Source organism: Penicillium vulpinum, assembly GCF_028829585.1.
Source record: "Penicillium vulpinum strain IBT 29486 chromosome Unknown utg000003l_segment0_segment0, whole genome shotgun sequence".
In the NCBI taxonomy this organism is placed as follows: domain Eukaryota; kingdom Fungi; phylum Ascomycota; class Eurotiomycetes; order Eurotiales; family Aspergillaceae; genus Penicillium; species Penicillium vulpinum.
In genome coordinates, this window is record NW_026643243.1 from 3,573,983 (window position 1) to 3,594,154 (window position 20,172).

The 20,172-nt window shown below is 48.7% G+C and overlaps 8 protein-coding genes across 8 annotated transcripts; 4 read left to right on the forward strand and 4 right to left on the reverse strand.

Moving 5' to 3' along the window:
• Positions 1-1,534: 1,534 nt before the first annotated feature.
• On the forward strand, positions 1,535-3,697 carry N7479_006397 (uncharacterized protein; the record flags this gene model as incomplete). The annotated part of the gene is made up of 1 exon (XM_057254091.1): positions 1,535-3,697. One exon carries the CDS (start codon positions 1,535-1,537, stop codon positions 3,695-3,697), a length of 2,163 nt encoding a protein of 720 aa, XP_057107953.1.
• A 680-nt stretch (positions 3,698-4,377) lies between these two features.
• Positions 4,378-6,810, forward strand: N7479_006398 (RMD1 family protein; the record flags this gene model as incomplete). The annotated part of the gene is made up of 5 exons (XM_057254092.1): positions 4,378-4,431; positions 4,497-4,973; positions 5,006-6,209; positions 6,295-6,480; positions 6,533-6,810. 5 exons carry the CDS (start codon positions 4,378-4,380, stop codon positions 6,808-6,810), a joined length of 2,199 nt encoding a protein of 732 aa, XP_057107954.1.
• Positions 6,811-8,540: 1,730 nt separating this feature from the next.
• On the forward strand, positions 8,541-10,053 carry N7479_006399 (HAD-superfamily hydrolase subfamily IA variant 3; the record flags this gene model as incomplete). Its single annotated transcript, XM_057254093.1, has 4 exons — positions 8,541-9,145; positions 9,207-9,256; positions 9,321-9,487; positions 9,538-10,053. 4 exons carry the CDS (start codon positions 8,541-8,543, stop codon positions 10,051-10,053), a joined length of 1,338 nt encoding a protein of 445 aa, XP_057107955.1.
• Positions 10,054-10,749: 696 nt separating this feature from the next.
• N7479_006400 (Transferase) lies at positions 10,750-12,378 on the forward strand (the record flags this gene model as incomplete). The annotated part of the gene is made up of 2 exons (XM_057254094.1): positions 10,750-10,959; positions 11,014-12,378. 2 exons carry the CDS (start codon positions 10,750-10,752, stop codon positions 12,376-12,378), a joined length of 1,575 nt encoding a protein of 524 aa, XP_057107956.1.
• A 216-nt stretch (positions 12,379-12,594) lies between these two features.
• Positions 12,595-14,151, reverse strand: N7479_006401 (uncharacterized protein; the record flags this gene model as incomplete). The annotated part of the gene is made up of 6 exons (XM_057254095.1): positions 12,595-12,696; positions 12,751-12,810; positions 12,868-12,981; positions 13,032-13,795; positions 13,877-13,955; positions 14,032-14,151. 6 exons carry the CDS (start codon positions 14,149-14,151, stop codon positions 12,595-12,597), a joined length of 1,239 nt encoding a protein of 412 aa, XP_057107957.1.
• A 797-nt stretch (positions 14,152-14,948) lies between these two features.
• N7479_006402 (U4/U6-U5 snRNP complex subunit SNU66) lies at positions 14,949-16,970 on the reverse strand (the record flags this gene model as incomplete). The annotated part of the gene is made up of 1 exon (XM_057254096.1): positions 14,949-16,970. The coding sequence occupies one exon, from the start codon at positions 16,968-16,970 to the stop codon at positions 14,949-14,951; it is 2,022 nt and encodes a 673-aa protein (XP_057107958.1).
• Positions 16,971-17,710: 740 nt separating this feature from the next.
• On the reverse strand, positions 17,711-18,412 carry N7479_006403 (aminoacyl-tRNA hydrolase PTH2; the record flags this gene model as incomplete). The annotated part of the gene is made up of 1 exon (XM_057254097.1): positions 17,711-18,412. The coding sequence occupies one exon, from the start codon at positions 18,410-18,412 to the stop codon at positions 17,711-17,713; it is 702 nt and encodes a 233-aa protein (XP_057107959.1).
• Positions 18,413-19,001: 589 nt separating this feature from the next.
• On the reverse strand, positions 19,002-20,041 carry N7479_006404 (uncharacterized protein; the record flags this gene model as incomplete). The annotated part of the gene is made up of 2 exons (XM_057254098.1): positions 19,002-19,766; positions 19,844-20,041. The coding sequence occupies 2 exons, from the start codon at positions 20,039-20,041 to the stop codon at positions 19,002-19,004; spliced, it is 963 nt and encodes a 320-aa protein (XP_057107960.1).
• Positions 20,042-20,172: the final 131 nt, after the last annotated feature.

The following is a 20,172-nucleotide window of genomic DNA, read 5'->3' on the forward strand; positions in this document are numbered from 1 at the left end:
AATTGATCTGTCTAGTAATATGGGGCGAAACTGTACAAAAAAAAAAAGAAAAGAAAGCCGAAAAAAAGAAAAAGAAAAGGGCGTAATACAATAATATACACCCCGGAGCCTGATGGCTTGCTCCCTATTGCTCCATTGGGATGCATAAATGGACCTTCCATGCATCTGTGAAACTGAAGATCCAATAAGAGGAACTACAAAGTACGTGAACTTGAACTGCGTGAACCAGGAATTTACCCTTATAACACCCTGTGCTATGTGTCCTCTCTCTAGTTATCTTCTATTGATTTATAAGACACTTCTCTAATAAATGCGAAAAAGGCTAAAAGTAAATATGCGATAACATGTATGAATTGGCCCCGTTTCTTGCCAATCGAAAGGAGTAAGAATCCCTTAGTCCACTAGTCTGATGTAGGGCGAAACATTAAACGGTAACACACTTGGAAACCTTCGGGTTGGATATCCGTATGAACGAGGGGCAAAAAAGTTGGCATTCCTTATTCTCACAGGTTGTTGCGATCATTGGGAATGGGAATGTCTTTTTTGTCCTTTTCGTTTCAGATGTTCTTTTTATAACCTATGAAACTATGAAACCATTAGACCATTAGACGACCACTAGGTCATTAGGCCATTAGGCCATTAGGCCATTTGGACGTTCAATATTTCCTTTCATAGTAAAGAAACCCATTTTAATATAATTCTCGAAGTCAAATAAACCCCCGACCACACCCGCTTCGGTAAACAGGACTGAACTCGGGAAGCCCCGTTGATGTTCTCCTCACGGGTATTTGTATTTGTATTGTATCTGTATATTGCGGTTGTCGGCTGCGCTTATATATCCAAGAATATATAGAAGTATATTGTATATGTATGTGTACGGTACTAGTGGGTTTGGAGACCAAAAAAAAAAGAAAAGTGACCTGAAGGGGAACAAGTAACTTTACAAATAGAAGGTTGGAACAAAGGCCCTGAGACAGAATGATTTTCAGTACGAAAACGATACTCTTGTATTGAAATCACCCCAGGGACAAGAAGTAAGAAAGTATACATATCGAATATATATACAACATATATTAAGGTCCATTTATATAATTTCTATTCAAAACATTATGTATCTCTTAAAAATATCATGTAACATATAACAATGAACTAGAAATATATAGTGTACTTCCACTTTATAAGGAGTCAATACATCGAAATTAATTAAATCAAAAAAAAAAAAAAGAAAGAAAAAAAACCTATCGGGAAATCCCCTGTAATTTTACAGGGAATCGCCGTCAGCTCTCCCCACTCTCCGACACTTCGCCTTGCTCTCTCTTTCTGCCTCTCTCATTCTTTTTCTCTTCTACCATTTGTATCTTACATTCTGCATTGCGTCTCGTCCATATTTCTAACGACTACCACGATCATATGGCGTATAGTTTTACCTCCCTCGTGCAGTTGGCCGCCTGACCTGCAGCTCTCACGCTGCCATCCGACTGTTACTCACCTCGAATCGCTCCCTCCGAACTTAAACCTCTCCTCAACTCCCATAATGTCGACCGGTTTGAATATCCCCCAGAACGGGCTGTCTCTCCACTTCGGAGACCAGTCCGGCGATCTTTCCGTTAAGCCAAATCAGATCATGCGGTTGAATTTGGTGCAAAGCACCCTCGATGATCTGATTCAAAGCCTACGGAAAGATCAACCGGCTCGAGTCCGGCTGGGAAAACACCCATCGCTTCACTACGGGGGTAAATCTCAAATGTTCCATGCGTACCCCGAAACACACCGATCCGAGATCTACCATAGCTCCTCCGATAAAGAGACACTGTATTTCACAGGGGTTTTAAGTCATAGTCTCGAAGTTGAAAAGGCTAAAAATGCTACGGCGGCCACCGATCAGGCACTGGCAGATTTAGAGGAAAAATTGAATGCTCATGAGAGAGGGAAGGAGTCAAAGAAAACTCACATAATCTCACATCCTGACGAGCTGAGGGGTCTGCGAGGCAGCAAGGCAGGCTACAAAGGTCTCACCACCAAAATTGAACTTGAGAAAGATCGTTTGCTCAAGACTGCTGCCAATCGCTCTCTCACTGCAAGTCCTATCTTGGGTACCCCCAAGTCTCCTTCTCTCGCAATGACCCCAACCTCGGCTCCAATGATGCAGAGCAAAGATCGTGCGAGGCTTGAGGCCCTCAAGACTCCCTTTATTCACCTTCTCGCCGTCCGTGCCGTATCAGCCAAGTTTCTTGCCCGCCAAACCCGCACCACCGTCGAAGACTGCACCGCTCTCGGTGAGAAATTCGGTGTCGTGAACCGAATCAACCCCGAGAAATACAACCTCAGGGACAAAGTCTACAAGGATCTTGATGTGTTTGGCTTCAATTACACGGAGGAGGACCGAAAGGAAGCCATTGAGAATTCTATTTCTGCCTTTGATCGCATGCGCATCTCTCGATCCGACAAATTGTGGCAGACACTTCTTCCAAAGGCCGAACGAGGCAAGGGGAAGTGCCTTTCGCGTTTGAATCTTCGTACTGGCCCGCCCCAGAAACCTGCCGCTCCACTCGCCAAAGCCAACGGGGAGGACTCGGGTAAGGACAATGAGACCGACCGCGCCACCAAGGGGTCCGCGCCGGCTACCAAGACTACCTCGACTTCGCAAAAGGCTCGTGACAAGGACCCGATCAAGCGACCCACCAAACCCAAGAATACCAACAGCACCCTCACCGGACGGATTACGAAGAAGACTGGTGGAAAGGCCCCAGTCAAAGTGGACAGCAAGATCAAGTCCGCAGAATTCGTTCACAGTTCGGATGAAGATGATGATAACGACATGCCTGAGATCCCCCCTGCCGCTCCCGCCCCGGCCCCGGCCCCGGCCCCCATGCCTGCGCCGAAGCAGCAACCGAAGGAACACGAGCGGACTCCATCTGCGTCGAAGCCACCAGCACCAAAAATCAAGGCGCCGGCCAAGCCTCGCATCACCGAGACTACTTCAGTTCCATCTGCTCCTCCTCCCAAGGCTAAACCCGAGACATCGAAGCCTAAGCTTGAACCATCCAAACCAGTCACCAAGGCTACAGCTTCCAAGCGTCCTCCCTCTCGACCCTCTAATTCCCCGCAGAAGCCGTCTCCACTCGGCTCCTCTCCTCCTTCCAATGTTTCCGATGCTACCAGCACCAGCCGCAACCGATCCGACAGCCAGAACCAATCCTCTGGTTCATCCTCGTCGTCGCCTCTCATCTCTCAGCTCGCCAAAACCACCAAGGTGGGCCGTGCAGCCCCTGTTGCTGGAAAAACCGTCAAATCTGCTGCCCAAACCAACGGTATTACGAAGGCTACATCCGCTACCACCAACCCCTTGAAGCGCAAGGCTGAGTCTGATCAATTGTCTGTACCCCAGGCAGGACGTCCTGCTGGAAACCTGGAAGCCAAGCGGCGCCGAGCAGTCAGTTCCTCTAGTGGTGGTAGCACTGGCAGTGCATCTCCACCAATGAGCTATGAGATTCTTCGACAGCAGCTGCGGGAGAAGTCTCAGAAATTCAAGAACTTTTACACCAAATACCGCAACTTGCATGACTCCCTTGCAGCGCTCCCCAACCCGCCCCAGGTGGACCTCGACAAGCTGCAAAAGCAGCACATTCATCTGCAGCGCATGAAGAAGGAAATCTGGGAGGAAGATCGACAGCTTCGTGACGGCCTTCATTCGTAATTTAATTTAGTCTTTTTTTTTTCTTTCTTTCCTCATTTGCATGGTGATGATGTTGCACTCCAAGGAGTGCCGAATGAACCAACAGCCCGGCGTTTGTATGTTTATCCATCATATTTTTATTCTCTTTTCATTATCACCATAGCAATTCATCTTCTTGTGACCCAATTTTCTTATCATATTCTTGAGTAACCCTTTTCGCTCGGAGAGCCAGGCCACCAACCAATTAGCCGAAAACCACCATGCACTCTTGAAACAAATGAACCCTCACGAACTACCGAGTCAGATACAACTCGGTCTAATTTCATTTTGTAGTCAATAAGCAATGGGACCAGTTTCCGGTCGATCATCTTCACTTTTACCCCAGATCGACCTAAACGCCATTTACCATCTGCTAGTCTCAATGAGGAATGTGGGTCATGTCTCAGTGGGCGGTGTACCACGTGGCAGTGTCACGGGATTGGTGGATCATTTTCACGTGACTGTAACAGTGGACGTCATCAGGTTGCTCAATGGGCTATTCCGAGTTAGGCTTAGCCTCGAGGCCATTCGAACTTGCTGGCTCAGAGCATCATACACAGCAATTGTTACATCCACGGCCAGGTATTTCATCTATGTTGTAAAATACCACCAAATAATCACCAAAAGGCATACTCAAGTACCTATTTTAAGCTCGTTTGACAATGACGCCCCCGGCCCGAGGACGGGGGACTAGTCAGCGCAGCCCAACCGTCTTGGTAGGATTGACTATTAAATCGATTGTACGAACCAAGATGAACTAACGCATAACCTTCAAATACAGGTCACAGATTCCCGAGATCAGCAACAGCCCCAAGCACCCCGCCGACGACGCTCGCCCGCAACCCGATTCATCACCGTCGACAACGTCCTCCAATACGCCTCCGACGTCCCTTCAATGCAGCAGCGCGGCCCACCCATCTCGCGGTCACGCCGTCTTGCGTCCGCAGCTGGAGGCTTAATAACCAGCGCAGGCAGTAGCAGTTCAAGCGCAGTAGCAGGATCCGGCGGCACGATGAGCCGAATTGCCGCGCAACCGCGACTCCCGCCTCGAACGACGAAAGTCAGTGAGAAGCTGGTCCTTCTCCCCGATACTGGCGAGCTGGAGGAGGGTGAAACGGAAGAAGATGACGATGATTCTGACGGTGTGGACCTCGTGGACGAGGAGCTTGTCGAACGTCTGGCCAAGGAGAAAAACATCGACCCTGAAAGGATCAGACATCAATTGCTTATGTCAAAGCGACGTGGAGGTGATTTCGATGTCGATAATGATATTGCCCCCTTTTGGCTCAGGAAGAACTCTTGAAGAAACGCCGTGTTGCGCCTGAGCGCGCGAAGAGTTATGCGGAGCGGTTGCCGAAGGCGCGGCGCACGGAGAAGCTTGCGCGTGTTACCGCGTACTGTACGGCCCAGGCGTATAAGATGGGGTCGCTTGCTGCTTTTGTTAAGGAGCAGCATGGTGGAAGGACGAAGCTCTACGATGATTGTCTTTACACCGCATATCATCTACCTCTTTTGCCGGGCCATGAGGGGTATCGTCTGCGGAGTAGCCCTGTGTTGAAATACCCTGGTGGCAAGTCGCTTTTGGATGAAGAGATTGAACGAAATGAGCTTCGTGATTATCATGATGAGTATATGCTTGAGACGGAGGAGCATTCCGTTGGTGGACACAATCGTCCGGAGGATGAGCACCATTATGAAGGATCGCCGCGACAGTCTGAGAGTCACGACCATGAGTCCCGGGAGGAGAACCGTGAGGAATTCTTGAATCGCATCACTGAGGAAGTTGGTGGCCATCTACCCAGTGAAAATGACCATGCTATCAGCTCCAGCGAAAGTGTCGATGAGTTGCGGCATATCTCGCCACCAAGCAGCAATGGAGAGGCCCAGCAATCTTCGCCTGAACCTGCAGTCCGTCGCCGAAGGCACAGCACGGACGACACCCACGCTTTGATTCGAGACCGTCCTTCCCTGCCAACCCCTACACCCTCCTCGTCCTCATCACCACCGGCCTCAACACCCCAAGCCCCAGCTCGGACGCTATACAATGTTGCTGAGATGTTCGTTTTCAGTTACGGCGTCGTCGTCTTCTGGAACTTCACCGAACGACAGGAGAAAGACCTGCTGGCCGATCTGGCCTTTGCGACATCATCGGCAACTGGCGTCCCTACTCCTCTGGCGACCATGCCTCTTGATGAGGAAGACTTTGAGACAGAAGAGTTCCATTTCGAGTATTCGACCGAGATCTCGCGCCCTCGAGTCTATAACGACATGATCACGCTTCGTAGTGGCGACCACATGATCAAGCTCGCTATTAGCCATGGTATTGCACAGAGCACTAAACTGTGCTTCTTTGAAGAAGTCATGGCCCGACAGATGGCAGACGCTAAAGATGTTCCCAGACGTCTCGCCGTTTCAGGCCAACTAGGCATGAAGCGCGAAGAGGTTTTCCGGATCTTGGGTCGGTTGTTCAAGAGTCGTGTTGAGGTCAACCTTTGTAAGTTCCCAATTCCCTTCATGGCTCATCTTGCACGCTATGGTGTAGATACGAGACTTTATTCAATACTAACATGTTCCACCAGCATCTAACATGCTCGATGTCCCCAACTTCTTCTGGGAAAGCGAGCCAACCCTGTACCCACTCTACATCGCCGTGCGCGAGTATTTGGAAATCAAACCACGTATCCAAGTCCTCAATGAGAGATGTCGCGTATTCCTCGATCTTGCAGAGATCCTGTCCGACTCAATTGCCGACAACCGCACTTCCCGTATGTTCTCATCTTCTCCTCGCTCTTGTACTCCCATCTAACCCCATTCCAGACCAAACCTGGATCATCATTGTCCTGATCATCATCTCAATCATCGTTACAACCTTCGAAGTCTTCCTCCGCTTCGGCATTCTCCAATCAGGCCAGGGCGCCGCTGGTACGCCTGCTAGTATTCTAGCCCGCGCGATGGGCAGATCTGTTGCCCCCTCTCCATCACCAGAATGGTACCCATACTCCGCCGGCAATGCGCCACCAGGCTGTATCTGCCCCTCTCTTGGCCCTGCGGGCGGTGCCGCAGATATGGGCGTCAGTGGGATGATGGGATACTAATTCATTTGAGTTTTTAAAAGGAGGTTCTTATGGCGCAATTGGTGTTATGGAGGGGGCCACTGGACAAATTTTTCTTCGGTTGCATATTAGTTTGAAGCTGACGGATTCATAATACTTGTGGACTTCAATGTTGTTAATTTTTTCCTCTTCGTGCTACGTTAGAAAATATTATCTTTCACGTTCCTAGTCTTAACACACCATCCCAAGTGCGTAGGCATGCAGTCAGCCCCCGGTATTGGCCCTCATACATCTCAGCTTCTAGTTGTGTTAGAGAACGTGTATTATAGAAACAACTATCAACTCTACCTAGTTTCGAGGTATTATCATATTTTCAACCATGTTGAATAGATTTGATTCGCCATACATATTCAGCTATGAAACCGAACGTCGTGTAGTTGTACCATTCCACCAGATCGACTGTGGATCCAGCGCTGGCCTTTCGTGCAGTCTCTTTATCAGAGTATCGACGGATCCTTGGAATAGACATTCTTGATGCTTCAATGCCGTGTCAGAGAATGCACTAGCTAGTACTCGGCGCTGACGACCATGCATCTCGTCTGTGGGAGAAAGTACGATATTTGAAGCGCCGTTTTTTCGCAATGTTGGAAACCCGCGGGTCCTTGAGGAAATTTGTTGAAACCCCGTAGATATTCTTGCACGTTTGCTCTGTTCGAACGCTCAGGTCATCGGGAGCTATACGAAAAACATCACCATATTGTTCGCGGGGGCTTTTGACATATGAGAGACAGAGGGTATTTACAAGGGTAATTAGCTGCAGCATCGGCATACTGCGTTATAATTGCCAATCTTGACGTGATAAATGATACTTGGTAGCATTTGGAAAGCGCGAAAAACAGCTGAGTGGTAGGTTATAGCTACAACATCAAGCATTAGCCGCGCAAGATGGAGACTTGTTGAAAGGTTGATCCTGGTATTAAAGAAACTCCTAGAAGGGGGAATGGCCCCAAGCCATATGTACATAAATAGTAGATTGTCATCTGTTCAGGGCAAATGGCTGGCTGAATGCAACCCTAGAGTACAAATTTGGCTTAGTTCACCTGTATTGAACACCCCGAACAAACCTTGGAATACGAAAAAAAAATTGACTTATTTGATCTCGCTATTGGGAATCCTAGTTAACTCTCAGTATTAAAATGGCAAATGGGCCATGAAAAATCTTGAAACCCAACGAAAGCAATACTAGGGTTGTCAATGCAGGCTGATACGTTTCTCTGCATACAATGTGCATTATCTCCTACAGCAAGGATGCATTTCAGGTCCAGCTGACATCCAATGTTCAATCAGTCACTTCTAATCGAGGGAATCCGGCGGTGTAATCTCTTTCTATTTCCATTGCAAATTCAATAATTGGGTTATCTATAGGTGTGGAAACGAACTCCATAAATACGGCTCCATACTCCAGAAATGAAGAGGTTAATATACACATCGAAATATTCTATTCATCACATTCCTGCAGTACTGTCTCTTCTGTACTGTTTCAATAGCCACGAAGATTGGATTCATACGTAGCTATGTGCATGTCCTTGTCTATATTTGAGTATTATTATTCATGAAATGTCTCAATCCACGCCACGCCAGTTAGTGTTAATACTCTCAACCTGGTTTTGGGCCTGGAAGGGGTGCTCTACCATCCAGAATTTGCTCAAGCGAAACTAGCCACTCACACGTACTCTGTATCGGCGAGAAGGCTTGTGTCTACATCGACATGGATGGCCTTTGAGTGTGGAAAGCTCTCAGAGGAAGAATGCCACCAACAACTAGCGGATCACTATGGCTTCGAGGCAGATGAACTTGTAATGGCCATAAGCAAAGGCCGTGCAGCTGCCATTTATGATGAAAGTCTAGTGGCAAGTCTCTGGGACTTCAAAAAGGCTATGGCGGGCAAGGTGGTGTTCATTCTTCCATCGAACATTTCCAGTCCAGATTACATGATCCTTCGACAGCTATGGGGAGAGGAATTTTGGTCCCTTTTTGACCACTGTTTTCCTTCATGCGTGGTAGGCACCCGTGAACCGAGTATGCGGTTCTACCCCCGCATGCTCTCGGGTAGTGGTGCTGTACCGCGAGATACCATTTTCGTGGATGACCAGCCGGATCATGTGCTAGCAGCCTCTGCTCTAGGTATCAAAGGGATTTTGTTCACTGATGGCGAGAATCTCTTGCAGAGTCTCATGAATATGACTGGTGATCCGGTAGAGCGAGGCCAGGCATTTCTTCATGCCAATGCTGGTCAGCACCACTCGATCACAGACCGAGGAGAGGAGGTAGAAGAAAACTACTCTCGACTTTTGATACTGGATATTACACACGACTGGTATGTGTTGATTCCGGGATTAAGATCATAGCAATAGAGTTAACCAGACTCTATTGAGCAGCTCACTGGTGTCATTAACTCGTCCCCCTAAATTTTGGAACTTTTTTGAGGGTGAGTTGCCATTATCTAAAGTGAGTAAAACATAAGCATTCTCAGGCTAACCATCGCTCTGTAGGCCCCGCGAAGTTCACCACCGAGACCTTCCCAGACGAGTTTGATACTACCGCTTTGGCATTGGTATCGATGCCCTACGAACCCTCGGTGGTGCATTCCATGATGGATGAAATGCTGAATAATGTTGACGAGGATGGCTTGATACAGGTCGGAGAGCCATCACATATAGTGAATGCCGTAATATATAATTCGTTTTTACTAATGAAATTGGTCTTTAGTTTTACCTTGATGACTCGCGCCCCAGAGTCGATGCAGTGATTTGTCTCAACATTCTCACGCTTTTCTGCACGTACAACAGAGGATACCAGCTGTCAAAGACCATGAGCTGGATCAACGACATTCTGCTCAATCGAGCCTATATGAATGGCACTCGATACTACCCTACTCCGGAGTGGTTCTTGTATTACATGGACCGACTACTCTCACGATCTAATGATCAGATCTTAAGGGACCGATTCGAGTGTCTTCTCCGAACGCGGATTATTGAGCGAATTGGTGCCGGCGGAGATGCACTATGTTTGGCCATGCGTCTGTGTGTATGCAACTCGCTTGGAATTGCAAATCGCCCTGATTTTGATACTTTGACTGCTTTACAGTGTAAAGACGGAGACTGGGAGCCTTCGTTCATGTATCTCTTTCCGGGGTCGGGTAGGAGACTTGGAAGTAGAGGCGTGACGACAGCACTCGCAGTGAAGGCACTCCAGAGCGCCGTTACTCAAGGTATATTAATGTGACCTAAATGTCGGTTATAGTACTAAGTACATAAATAGATGGAGGATTACATTTCTAATATCAACCTTTTAGGGATGCAAATAGCTATCATACCATCTCTATTTATTCCTCCCTTCTATAATGCGTTCCCTGAACATTTCAATTTTTTTGTGCGTCTTTAGAGAGAGCTACAATGTATTATATCCACATTGAGGCATACCTTTATCGCCCTTAATGGTGACCCAGCGTGGTCGTGTGGCACTTGGCCACCCCCTATGTATGTAGCTGGGAGTATAGCTGATTATATCGTGTTTTTATTCATGGACCTCTCCTCTAAGCACCAGATTGGTAGCATGTCAAGGTTTGCCCCCGGAAAGGATCTGAGCAGAGGTGGCATACTCTGTAGTCTGCCCAAAAGGACAAGGCCTAATCAATGCCCAGACGCTAACTGGGCAGCCATGCAACCCTGGACTAGGGCTTACTCTGACTGCAGTCGTTCCCCTCTCTTCTATTCAATTTATCAGAAAGATGCAACCTAGAAAGAAATATTGTCAGCGCATCCCTGGATACGGAGTATAAACAGCTCAATCCTTCCGATGATATCCAATTCATTGAGATAATCATAATCTCGGCACAATCCATTCTACAGGAGTAGTCGCTTTGAATTAAATCATTCTCGTGTTCGACTTGATTCCATATTCAAATTCCGAACCCCCATTATGAGTCCACCTACCCAAGCCGCATCTTCACCCTTAGACACAATCATCCCATTCCATTTCTGGGATGACGTTCCTCAAAATAGAGAATTATGCATGAATGTCACTCTCCGATTCGACCGAAAACTCGATTCCGAGCGACTTTACAATTCTCTGACCCGTCTACTCGAGATCGACAACTGGCGAAAACTCGGAGCTCGTCTAAGACTGGACGTAAGTGTCCAAGAGAAAGTAACAAAGTCCCCAATAACTAAATCCATAAACCAGAACTCGGGCAAATTAGTTTATCACCTCCCATCAAAATTCACCGAAGACCGACCTGGGTTCATATTCACAACCAAGAAACATGATGGCAGTATCAAAGCCCATCCTCTAGCATCACAAATGCCATCTTCTACGCTGTTAAACAAACCCACCAAAGTATGCATACTAGACGGCATGACCAGATACTCTGCTCTCGTCCGCCACAAATCAGCGCCAAGCAGTATAGAGGATTGGCTACAAACAGACATTCCGCAGCTGGTCATCCATACAGTCCTCTTCAACGACGCAACGCTTCTTACAATAACATTCCAGCACACCCTCATGGACGCAATGGGCCTATCTTCATTTCTGCGTGCATGGACGGCGGTTTTATCAAACTGCGAAGAAGACATTCCCCCGTTCCTCGGGTTCGATGAGGATATCATAGAATCACATATCGAGCCCGTGTCCACTGAAAAGCAAGTAATGGTGGGACAGACAATGGCAGGAATTTTATTCGGACAGATTTCGCTTCTGCTTTTCGCTCTCGCGGGGTGGTGGGAGATGTTCTGGTTTCCGCGCGTCGAGGATAGAGTTCTTCTTATTCCTGGGGAATATGTGCGCGAGTTGAGAGAGAGGACATTACAGGAGCTGAATGAAGATTATAAGAAAAATACAAACACAAGTATCCAGAATGATGGGCAGGTCAAAGATAAAGACAAACCTCGCCCATTCGTCAGCGAAAGCGATGTTCTTCTTGCTTGGCTCTCAACACTCCTCGTCACAGCACACAATCCCAACCCAAGCACTCCAGTTCAGATTTCGAATATCTTTGACATTCGCTCTGCGCTTGCTCTTCCGTCTCCGGGCGTGTACATCGGGAACGCGATAATGCCATCGTATGGAGAGTTCCAGGCACGCGAGTTTGGAGTCCGGAATCACAGCACGGGTTTAGATTACCGGTTAGGCTCTGTCGCTATGAAGATCCGCCAGGCACTAGAGACACAGCGCATGAAGGAGCAGGTTTTTGCACGTACAGCGTTGCGGAAGAAGATACTTCGCGAGATGGGGTCTTTGCCGCTTATTAGCCACGCTGGTCAGCTTGGTATTTGCTGTACGAATTGGCAGAGGGCTGGGTTTTTTGGTGTTGATTTTGGGGGCGCGGTTGTTGGAGACCAGGTTGGGAAGGGGTTTATACCCTGTAGGCCCTCTTATGTTAATACAGCGGGGGCAGGACCGTTGGATGGACATGGACCGCGGAATATGATGATTGTTACTGGCAAGGATGGGATGGGGAATTGGTGGGTGCAGATTTTTGCCAGGGAGGAGGTTTGGGGGAAGATCGGGGAATGGACGAGAGAGCAGGATGTGCAGGATATGAGTTTATAGAATACGGTGATACTGGAATAAGAAACGGAAGAAATAGGTCGAAGATGAATCCAAAATCTCCGTTAAAACGGACATGCTAAATATGAAACAGAGACAGTAGATATCAGTACAAAAGTGCCGGGATTCTAAATCAGCAGAAATCCAGACCCAGTTTTTCACTCCCAAGATTCGTTTATCGTATATCCTTTAAAATTTCCTTTCTAGGTGATTCTAAATTTAACCGGTAACCTTGAAGATGGACTCGGCGAGTCTCTCGACGTTGGCGGAGGTGATACCAGCGACGGAGATACGGCCATCCTTGGTAGCATAGACGGAGTGCTAGAAAAATTGTTAGGAATCAGGTCTGAAGAGGTATGCGAATGTAAATCTTACCTCCTTAGCAAGGACGTCCATCTGCTCGGGCTTCAGGCCAGTGTAGGCGAACATGCCGATCTAGATATTATGTCAGTCATTTGGATCAGACCTAGAGAATCAAGTTTTAGATCTCACCTGGCTGGTGATGTGGGACCAGTCGTGCTTGCTGCCAAGCTTCTCGAGGTTGGTGCGGAGGAGAGAGCGCATCTCGATGATGCGGCTAGCCATGCCCTCGACCTCACCGAGCCACTGCTTGTTAAGAACAGGGTCGTTCATGATAGTGGAGGCGATGCGGGCACCGTGGACGGGGGGTTAGAGTAGAAGGGACGAATGAGAATCTTGATCTGCGAGTCGACACGCTTCTTCTCCTCGGCGTTCTCGCAAACAAGGGAGAAAGCACCGACACGCTCGCCGTAAAGACCCATGTTCTTGGCGAAGCTCTGGCAAAGAGCGATGTTGTGGCCCTGCTCGACGAAGTGGCGGGGAGCAAAGGCATCCTGGTCAGCGTTACCGCTGGCAAAGCCCTGGTAGGCCATGTCAAAGAAGGCGAAGTGGCCCTTCTGCTTCATGACATCGCTGATCTGGCGCCACTGGGCCTGGGTGGGATCGACACCGGTGGGGTTGTGAGCGCAAGCGTGGAGCAGGATGATGCTGCCCTCGGGGGCGGCCTTGATATCGGCAATCAGACCCTCGAAGTCGAGGCCAATGGTCTCCTTGTTGTAGTAGCTGTACTGGGCGACCTCGAGACCGGAGTCGGAGAAGACAGCCTTGTGGTTAGCCCAGCTGGGGTTGGGGAGGTAGATCTTCTTCGCGCCGGGGTAGAACTGCTTGAGGAAAGCACCGCCAATGCGCAGGGCACCGGTACCGGAGATGGTCTGGGTGATAACGAGACGGTTGTCCTTGATGGCGGAGGAGTCGGCGCCGTAGGCGAGCTCGGCGGCGGCGGTGGTGAAGGCAGGAATACCGGTGATTCCAGCGTACTCCTTGTCCAAGCGGGATGCGACGACCTTGTCCTCAGCGGTGCGGACGGAAGGCAGAACGTAAGGCTTGCCCTTGTCGTCACCTGAAACAACGGGGATGACTCGTCAGCAACCTAATATCCAATCCATTGCGCAATACGGTGATTGTTTGGGGTAAGGCTTACGGTAGGCACCCACACCCAGGTTGATCTTCTCCTTGAAGGAATCGGCCTTGAAAGCTTCGGTGATGCCGAGAATGGCGTCCTATTGACCGAGTTATGTTAGAATTGGCCCTTCAACACACCATTGTGATGATGGCAAGCTCATTAATGTAGCTTACAGGAGGACCCTGGGGAACATTGGCCCAAGCGGAGGCGTGTCTAGCTCCGATCACAACGGTGCGCATGTTGACCTCGCGGGAGGCAGCCGACCGGCTGGCAACTCTGAGAGTGGAAAGCATAATGGCAGAGATGAAGAAAAAATTAAAAGAACAACACCTGGATCTCCTAGATTTGGGAATTGGAAGCGGAAAGAGAAGAACCGGAGGAGAGAAAGAATATAAAAGGATCGGAGACGTGGTCCCGATGTTTTTCGCGCCTGACTCATGTGATAGTGGTACCAGGTACCTTCAACATGGCGTGCTACTCCGCCCTGACCGAGGTACCAGGTACAATCACCCCGGCGAGATGTGCGAATGGGATTGGCTGCATGTTCCGGCTAAATTACAGGGATCAATTGCTGTTTTTTTTACCAGGATGTAGTTACTGGATTTTGTGAATTGTGGTTGATTATTTGAGTATATCATTCACAAGTTGAATTCACTTTAGAACGTAGAAGTGATACAGCAAAACATTCCATATATTCATTTGATATGTTAACATATACACCTATACAACAACACATCAGCCCATCTCCAAATGATTTTCTCGGCAATTCCAATCCCCGGTGAACTGATCAAGGCTATCTTCTCCACACTGCCCAGGAGTTTCCCCTCACGGTTGGAGTAAACATCGAATCCTCCTATTATTTCCCCATGCCGGAGAGCGAAGGGCCCTGACACACCTTAATTCCTCGGTTAAATATGTATTCTAATATCCGTCTCTCCACATGTACAGCATTGTTATACAAACGTATGATATCTCAATATAATTATGTAGGCTTGGGACTTTTGAGCTGGACTTTTGAGATAGATAGGACTTTTGACATAGACTTTGCATATCGTAAAATTGGTATTTGGCTACAAAAACAAAAAATGTATCAGCCCAGGCGAACACCGGCTTGGCGATTCTTACGTGCAGCAGTGCCCATAACAGTGTTCATGCCGGTTTGCTGGCTACCATCCAACGTGGGCATAGCCTCGCGCTTTTTCTCTTCTTCAACCTTCTTGAGACGCTTCTCGGTCTTCCCCTTTCCACTGCCCTTGCCGTGGAACTGGTGACTGAGTTGCTTAAAGGCTTCTTTTTGGTTCATGTTGCGACCAAACTCATCCACATACCGCAACTGGACGTCGGGCTTGTATTCGCGGTTGAACACGTCGGCCATATGACGTGCTTCCTGCTGGTCACGCTGCTTGTTCTCCCAGCGTGCGTGCTCCTCGCGCTCACGAGCTGACATGCGCTCAAGCTTGCCGGAAGTACGGTCTCGCTCACGCTGCTGCCGGGCGCGTCGCTCGGTTTCTGATTCGCGGCTCGTCTTTTCTGCCAAGAAGCGTTGGCGATCGCGCATTAGTGCATTTTTGCTGCTGCCGTCGTTGTCCTTGACTAGGCCACGCGATTTCAACATTGATAGAGTAGCGGCCAGACCCTGGTCCAAAGTTGATTCCTCTTCTAGACCTGTGACGGTGAGCTGTTGTGGCTCGGCCGCAGATGCTTCTGCCTGTGCTTCATCGTGCTTGATGCGTGCGGCTAGCTCCTCTTCGTCTTCGATATCGCCGTAACGGTCCATATCAATCTCGAGGTCTTTTCCTTCGGGCTCTGTATTAGGACTTTCAGGTTCCTTAGCTGCAGCTATGGCGTGTTTGTGTTTTTCTTCCTGTGCAAGGAGTGTAGGCTTGTGTAGATTTGACACAAACTCTGATGTTTCGTCAATAACAAGGCCAGGCTCCTCATTATCTGAATTTTCAATGTCCATTGGGGTCTGAGTTTCCTCTTCTCGAAGCTGCTTGGCAAGTTCCTCGGGGCTTATCTTCTTGCGCTTCTTGAACGCTGCCCGTCGCTGTAACGCAAGAGAGGCTTGAAGGTCATCGTCATCCACGAAAGAAACATCTTCATTGGTGGGCTTGCGGGTAGCTGGAACAGGGACTCCATCCTTTGAATCAATGTCCATGGCTGAGGATCCCTGCGCATCGGTCGAATCCGTAGCTGGAGCAACCTCGTCGTCATCCATGAAGGCCCTTTTTTTTGTAGCTTTGGTCTTCTTCTTCTTAGGCTTCTTAATTTTCACTTCGCTGATGTCCATGTAATCGGAGGACGGCACCTCCGGCTCAAAGTCGAGGCTGATAATGTTCTTCCGCAACTGGTTAGAAACTTCCTGTCGCTTTGCTTCGCGTTCCTCGGTCGAGCCTTGGGCGTCGAGGGTAAACCTCTTCCGCTTTTTGCCTTCGATCTCCTCGTCGTATTGTGAAAGGATGCCCTGGTTTTCTGCCGTAGGGTCGTAGACGGGCTTTTTCTTCTTGAGCTCCAGCTTCTCTTCGGTTCTTTCTTTCTCGACCAAATCGAGGTTTTGGAGCTCATCGTCTTCCTCCTCATCGTCCACCGCAGCGTCCTTCAGTGTCAGGATATGATCTTCACCGTCCTCGAAAGCACCCGCAGAGTGTCCGACCTTGATACCAGCCAGATCCGCTGCAGTGTACTCGGCCGCTGCAAGACGCTCCCGCTCTTCGAGTTCCTTGGCCAGTCTCTGGGCACGTTCCTTCTCGATCTTCTTTTGGCGTTTTTTCGACTGTGCTAGCCAGGCTTTGGTGTCGAGTTCAACGTCATTTCCCTCGCCTAGTGTGGATCCCTGGAGTTGCAGATTCCTTTGGGCGATGTCACGCGCCCGCTTGATGGCCGCGTTCTTTTCGTCTCGTTTTCGTTTCGCCTCGGCGGCATCTTGAACTTTCTTCCAGTTGTCGTAACTTTCTGCCTGTCGCGACTCCACAGTGCTGGCTGCCTCTTCTTCCTCGCCGGACTCGCTGTCATCGTCTCTGAATTCTGGGCCAGCGCCGGGAACGGGGAGTGGCTTGAGGCCAAGAGCCACTCGGATTTTGTTATTTTGCTCAATGGATAGAGCGTCCGCCATTTTGACGGTGTGTAGAGAAGGAGAGGAAGAGATGGAAAGGTAATGAATGGCCTTCGGCGCGACGCCTTCTGGTTTCCCTGATAACTGCTATCGGGTCACATGATGTGGCCACCATAGCACTATCCTTATTTAGGATTAGTGTCATAAAATCTTAGCGGCCCCACATGCGACATAAATAAGAGTCTTTCCGCTTTTCCTTTCCTCTTTTCTTCTTCACCATAACCGGATCTGTGTCCAGATTTCCTGCCCATGGACTCCAGTCTGACTGGTTTCTGTGTGGTGGTTGAGAGCTGGGCATTTCGACGAGCTTGGAGCCATCTTTTTTTTGTGTGGATGGCCTTTACGGTTTCCGGTCGACAGATCTCAGATCAATTGTCTGCGCCTTGTGACGCGGGTCTTGAGCTCCCACTGGTGAGCTCGGCTTGATAGCTTGGTGTCGGACGGCGTCATATTTCATATCTCTTTGCCGATTGGCCGTTGGCCGCTGAGGTTAGGGAATAACCATGACTTGCCAACATCTCTTATATAGAACTCGTATCTTGTAAAAAGAAAGCTCCGGCTGAAAGAGTCGCAGTTCCTGCGGAATTATGTCGCCTAGGAAACCTGCTATACGGATCGTATCTACGCGCATGTAATGCACTGAACGTGATGGATTCAGTAATGTTGGAAGCTGTTCGTCGACGTCATGATCAAGCCTATCTAAATGCAACAAAAACAAAAACACCTATATGATGTGTAATTTACAGCAGCTTCAAGTGTCCTGTCACACCATCGACCACGCTCTTAGGGCCCAAAACTCCCAGCACGGTCTTGCTGCCACTTGCGATCTGAGTGCGCCCAGCATCCTGGATAACGCGCGCGCAAAGCCCAAGGCTAATAGCCTGAGCCTGCATGAGCAGCAGCTCCTCCTCAGACTTGACCTGCAATGCGATTTTGGCCTGGCCGCCGCGCTCCCATTTCTTGAGGATAGGCGAGTTGGGCGCGTATTCGAGGAAGTATTTGTAGCAAGCGAGGGTAGCGTGACCACATTGGGCAGCGATTTTGCCTAGAAGAAAAAGATTGTAAGCGCTTGCGACACAAATGCGAAGAATTGAATCATTGTTCGTAGAGCGCATACCTTTGGTCATGCCCAAGTCCATGCGAACGACGAGCACCAGCTTCACCTCCTCGCTGTTGTCCTTGAAGCTGGACAGCTCTTCGCCGTTGCCCTCATCTTCCTCGTCGGTCTCTTCTTCTTCGGAGTCTGATTCGTCCTCGTCGGAGGAGTGGCTGTGGACCTTCACATTGTAGCTGTTTGGCCACCCTTCTTTCTTCTCTTTGAAGAGGCTGAGCGAGGAGCCTTGGCCGATGAAGTATCCCGTCACACCTGCAATGATGGCCGTTGCGATCACATAGGCAGCCGTTGTGGGAGGTAGGCGGTCTAATGGTACGGGGGCGGCCATTTTGAGTTGGTTGGTTGGTGGTTGGAGATCTTGGCCTTGCAAAATAAAAATTTGAGGGAAGCTCGACCGCCTTGGATATCTTCAGGTTTTGTTCCACTGCGCTCACCTTGGATTCACCTTTTTTTCTTTTCTAGGTCGACAAATTTCAAATCAAATGCATTATTAGAAACTTGGTATATCTTTTGATTTCATATTTTTTGAACATTGCGAGTTGTGCGACTTGGTTGAGCTAGTTCTGGTTATATCTTACTCCTACATATATATCAAGAAATTTTCCCGCAACTCCTTTAACTGGTCAGCAAAGAATATGAATAGAGTGAACAACCTATAGCTCTTTGTTATACTCATTCATGAGATCCAACATCTGGGACAGCAATGCATAACTATTCATGATTGAGATATGTTTAAAGCCGATATCAACAACCTTTCAGAGTGACATGACCGCATGTTTTTGCCACTAGAATTTAGCATTCATGTGCGAGTAACAACTCATTTATGATTTAGGGAGCATGTTCGTTTCACCCACCCTGCAGTTCGTCTGTTCTCCAACTTCTCCGTCTCGGGAATTGGAGCTATATACATCGAGGCCTCAATTCTCGTTTTTATTATCAGGCTGCCAGTTCTCATTCCCACCCAAGTACCGGAATACGACCCGTGAGTCCAAATCCTTGCATCGCTCATCCTCACTGGCCTCTGTGTATGTCTGCAACCCCACACTTCCCAGCACATTAGTCGATCCTACGCGACGGGCCATGTCCAAAGCCAACGAAATATCCTTCTTCATAAGATGGACCTTGAAACCATTCTGATACCCGTTCGAGGACGGCGCATCAGGATAAATACCGGGTACCGGGTTGAAACGATCACATATGGTGTTTTGAGCAGTGCCAGCTGCATAAACCTGAGCCAGGACTCGTGGGTCTAGTCCGGACTTCATTCCCATGTCCATGGCCTCCGAGGCAGCAATGCCGATGATACCGGAAAGATAGTTATTGGAAAGTTTGGCTGCGATTCCGAGAGACGGACCACCGCATGGGATGACTTTGTTACCCATCAGGCTGAACAATTCCCTGAGCTCTTGGATATCCTTGCTGTTGTCTTCAGCACACCCAAGGAAGAATGCAATTGTTCCTCGCTCTGCTCCGATAACACCACCACTCACTGGGGCGTCGTAGAATGAGGCGCAGGGAAATACCTTCGTAACGTGGTCCTTGACCTCCAAAAAGCTTGCGGTGTCGATGGTCGAGCAGTCGATTAGAAGCTTCTGTCCGATGTCGCTGGAGCAGATTCCATTAGGTCCAATGTAAACTGCCTTGACGTGCTTTCCTTCGGGTAGCATGGTAATTATGATATCCTAGTAGATATTGCATCGAGTTAGTATCTTTTGTTTTTCGAAAGCTACAAAATGTGAACATTTTCAAGGATGCTTACCGATTTGTCGGCAACATCCTTAGGACTAGAGCATCCTATGATGCTCTCCGGATGTTTCGCGCAGATATCATCCACGAGAGTTTGAACGATATCAAACACATGAACTTTGGAATTGACTGGAAGCTTTTTGGCCAAGTTGATCGCCATCCAGAACCCCATGTTTCCGAGACCAATGAACCCTACGGCCTTTGCATCCATAATATTGAGATTCTGATGAGTGCAAGATTGAACGAAAAGAGCAGATAAAAGGACGAACAGCCAAGACCTAGAGGGGAGGAAGAGGAGAGGAGAGAGGTAGGAAGAATGAACAAGATGTAACACGAAGGAGC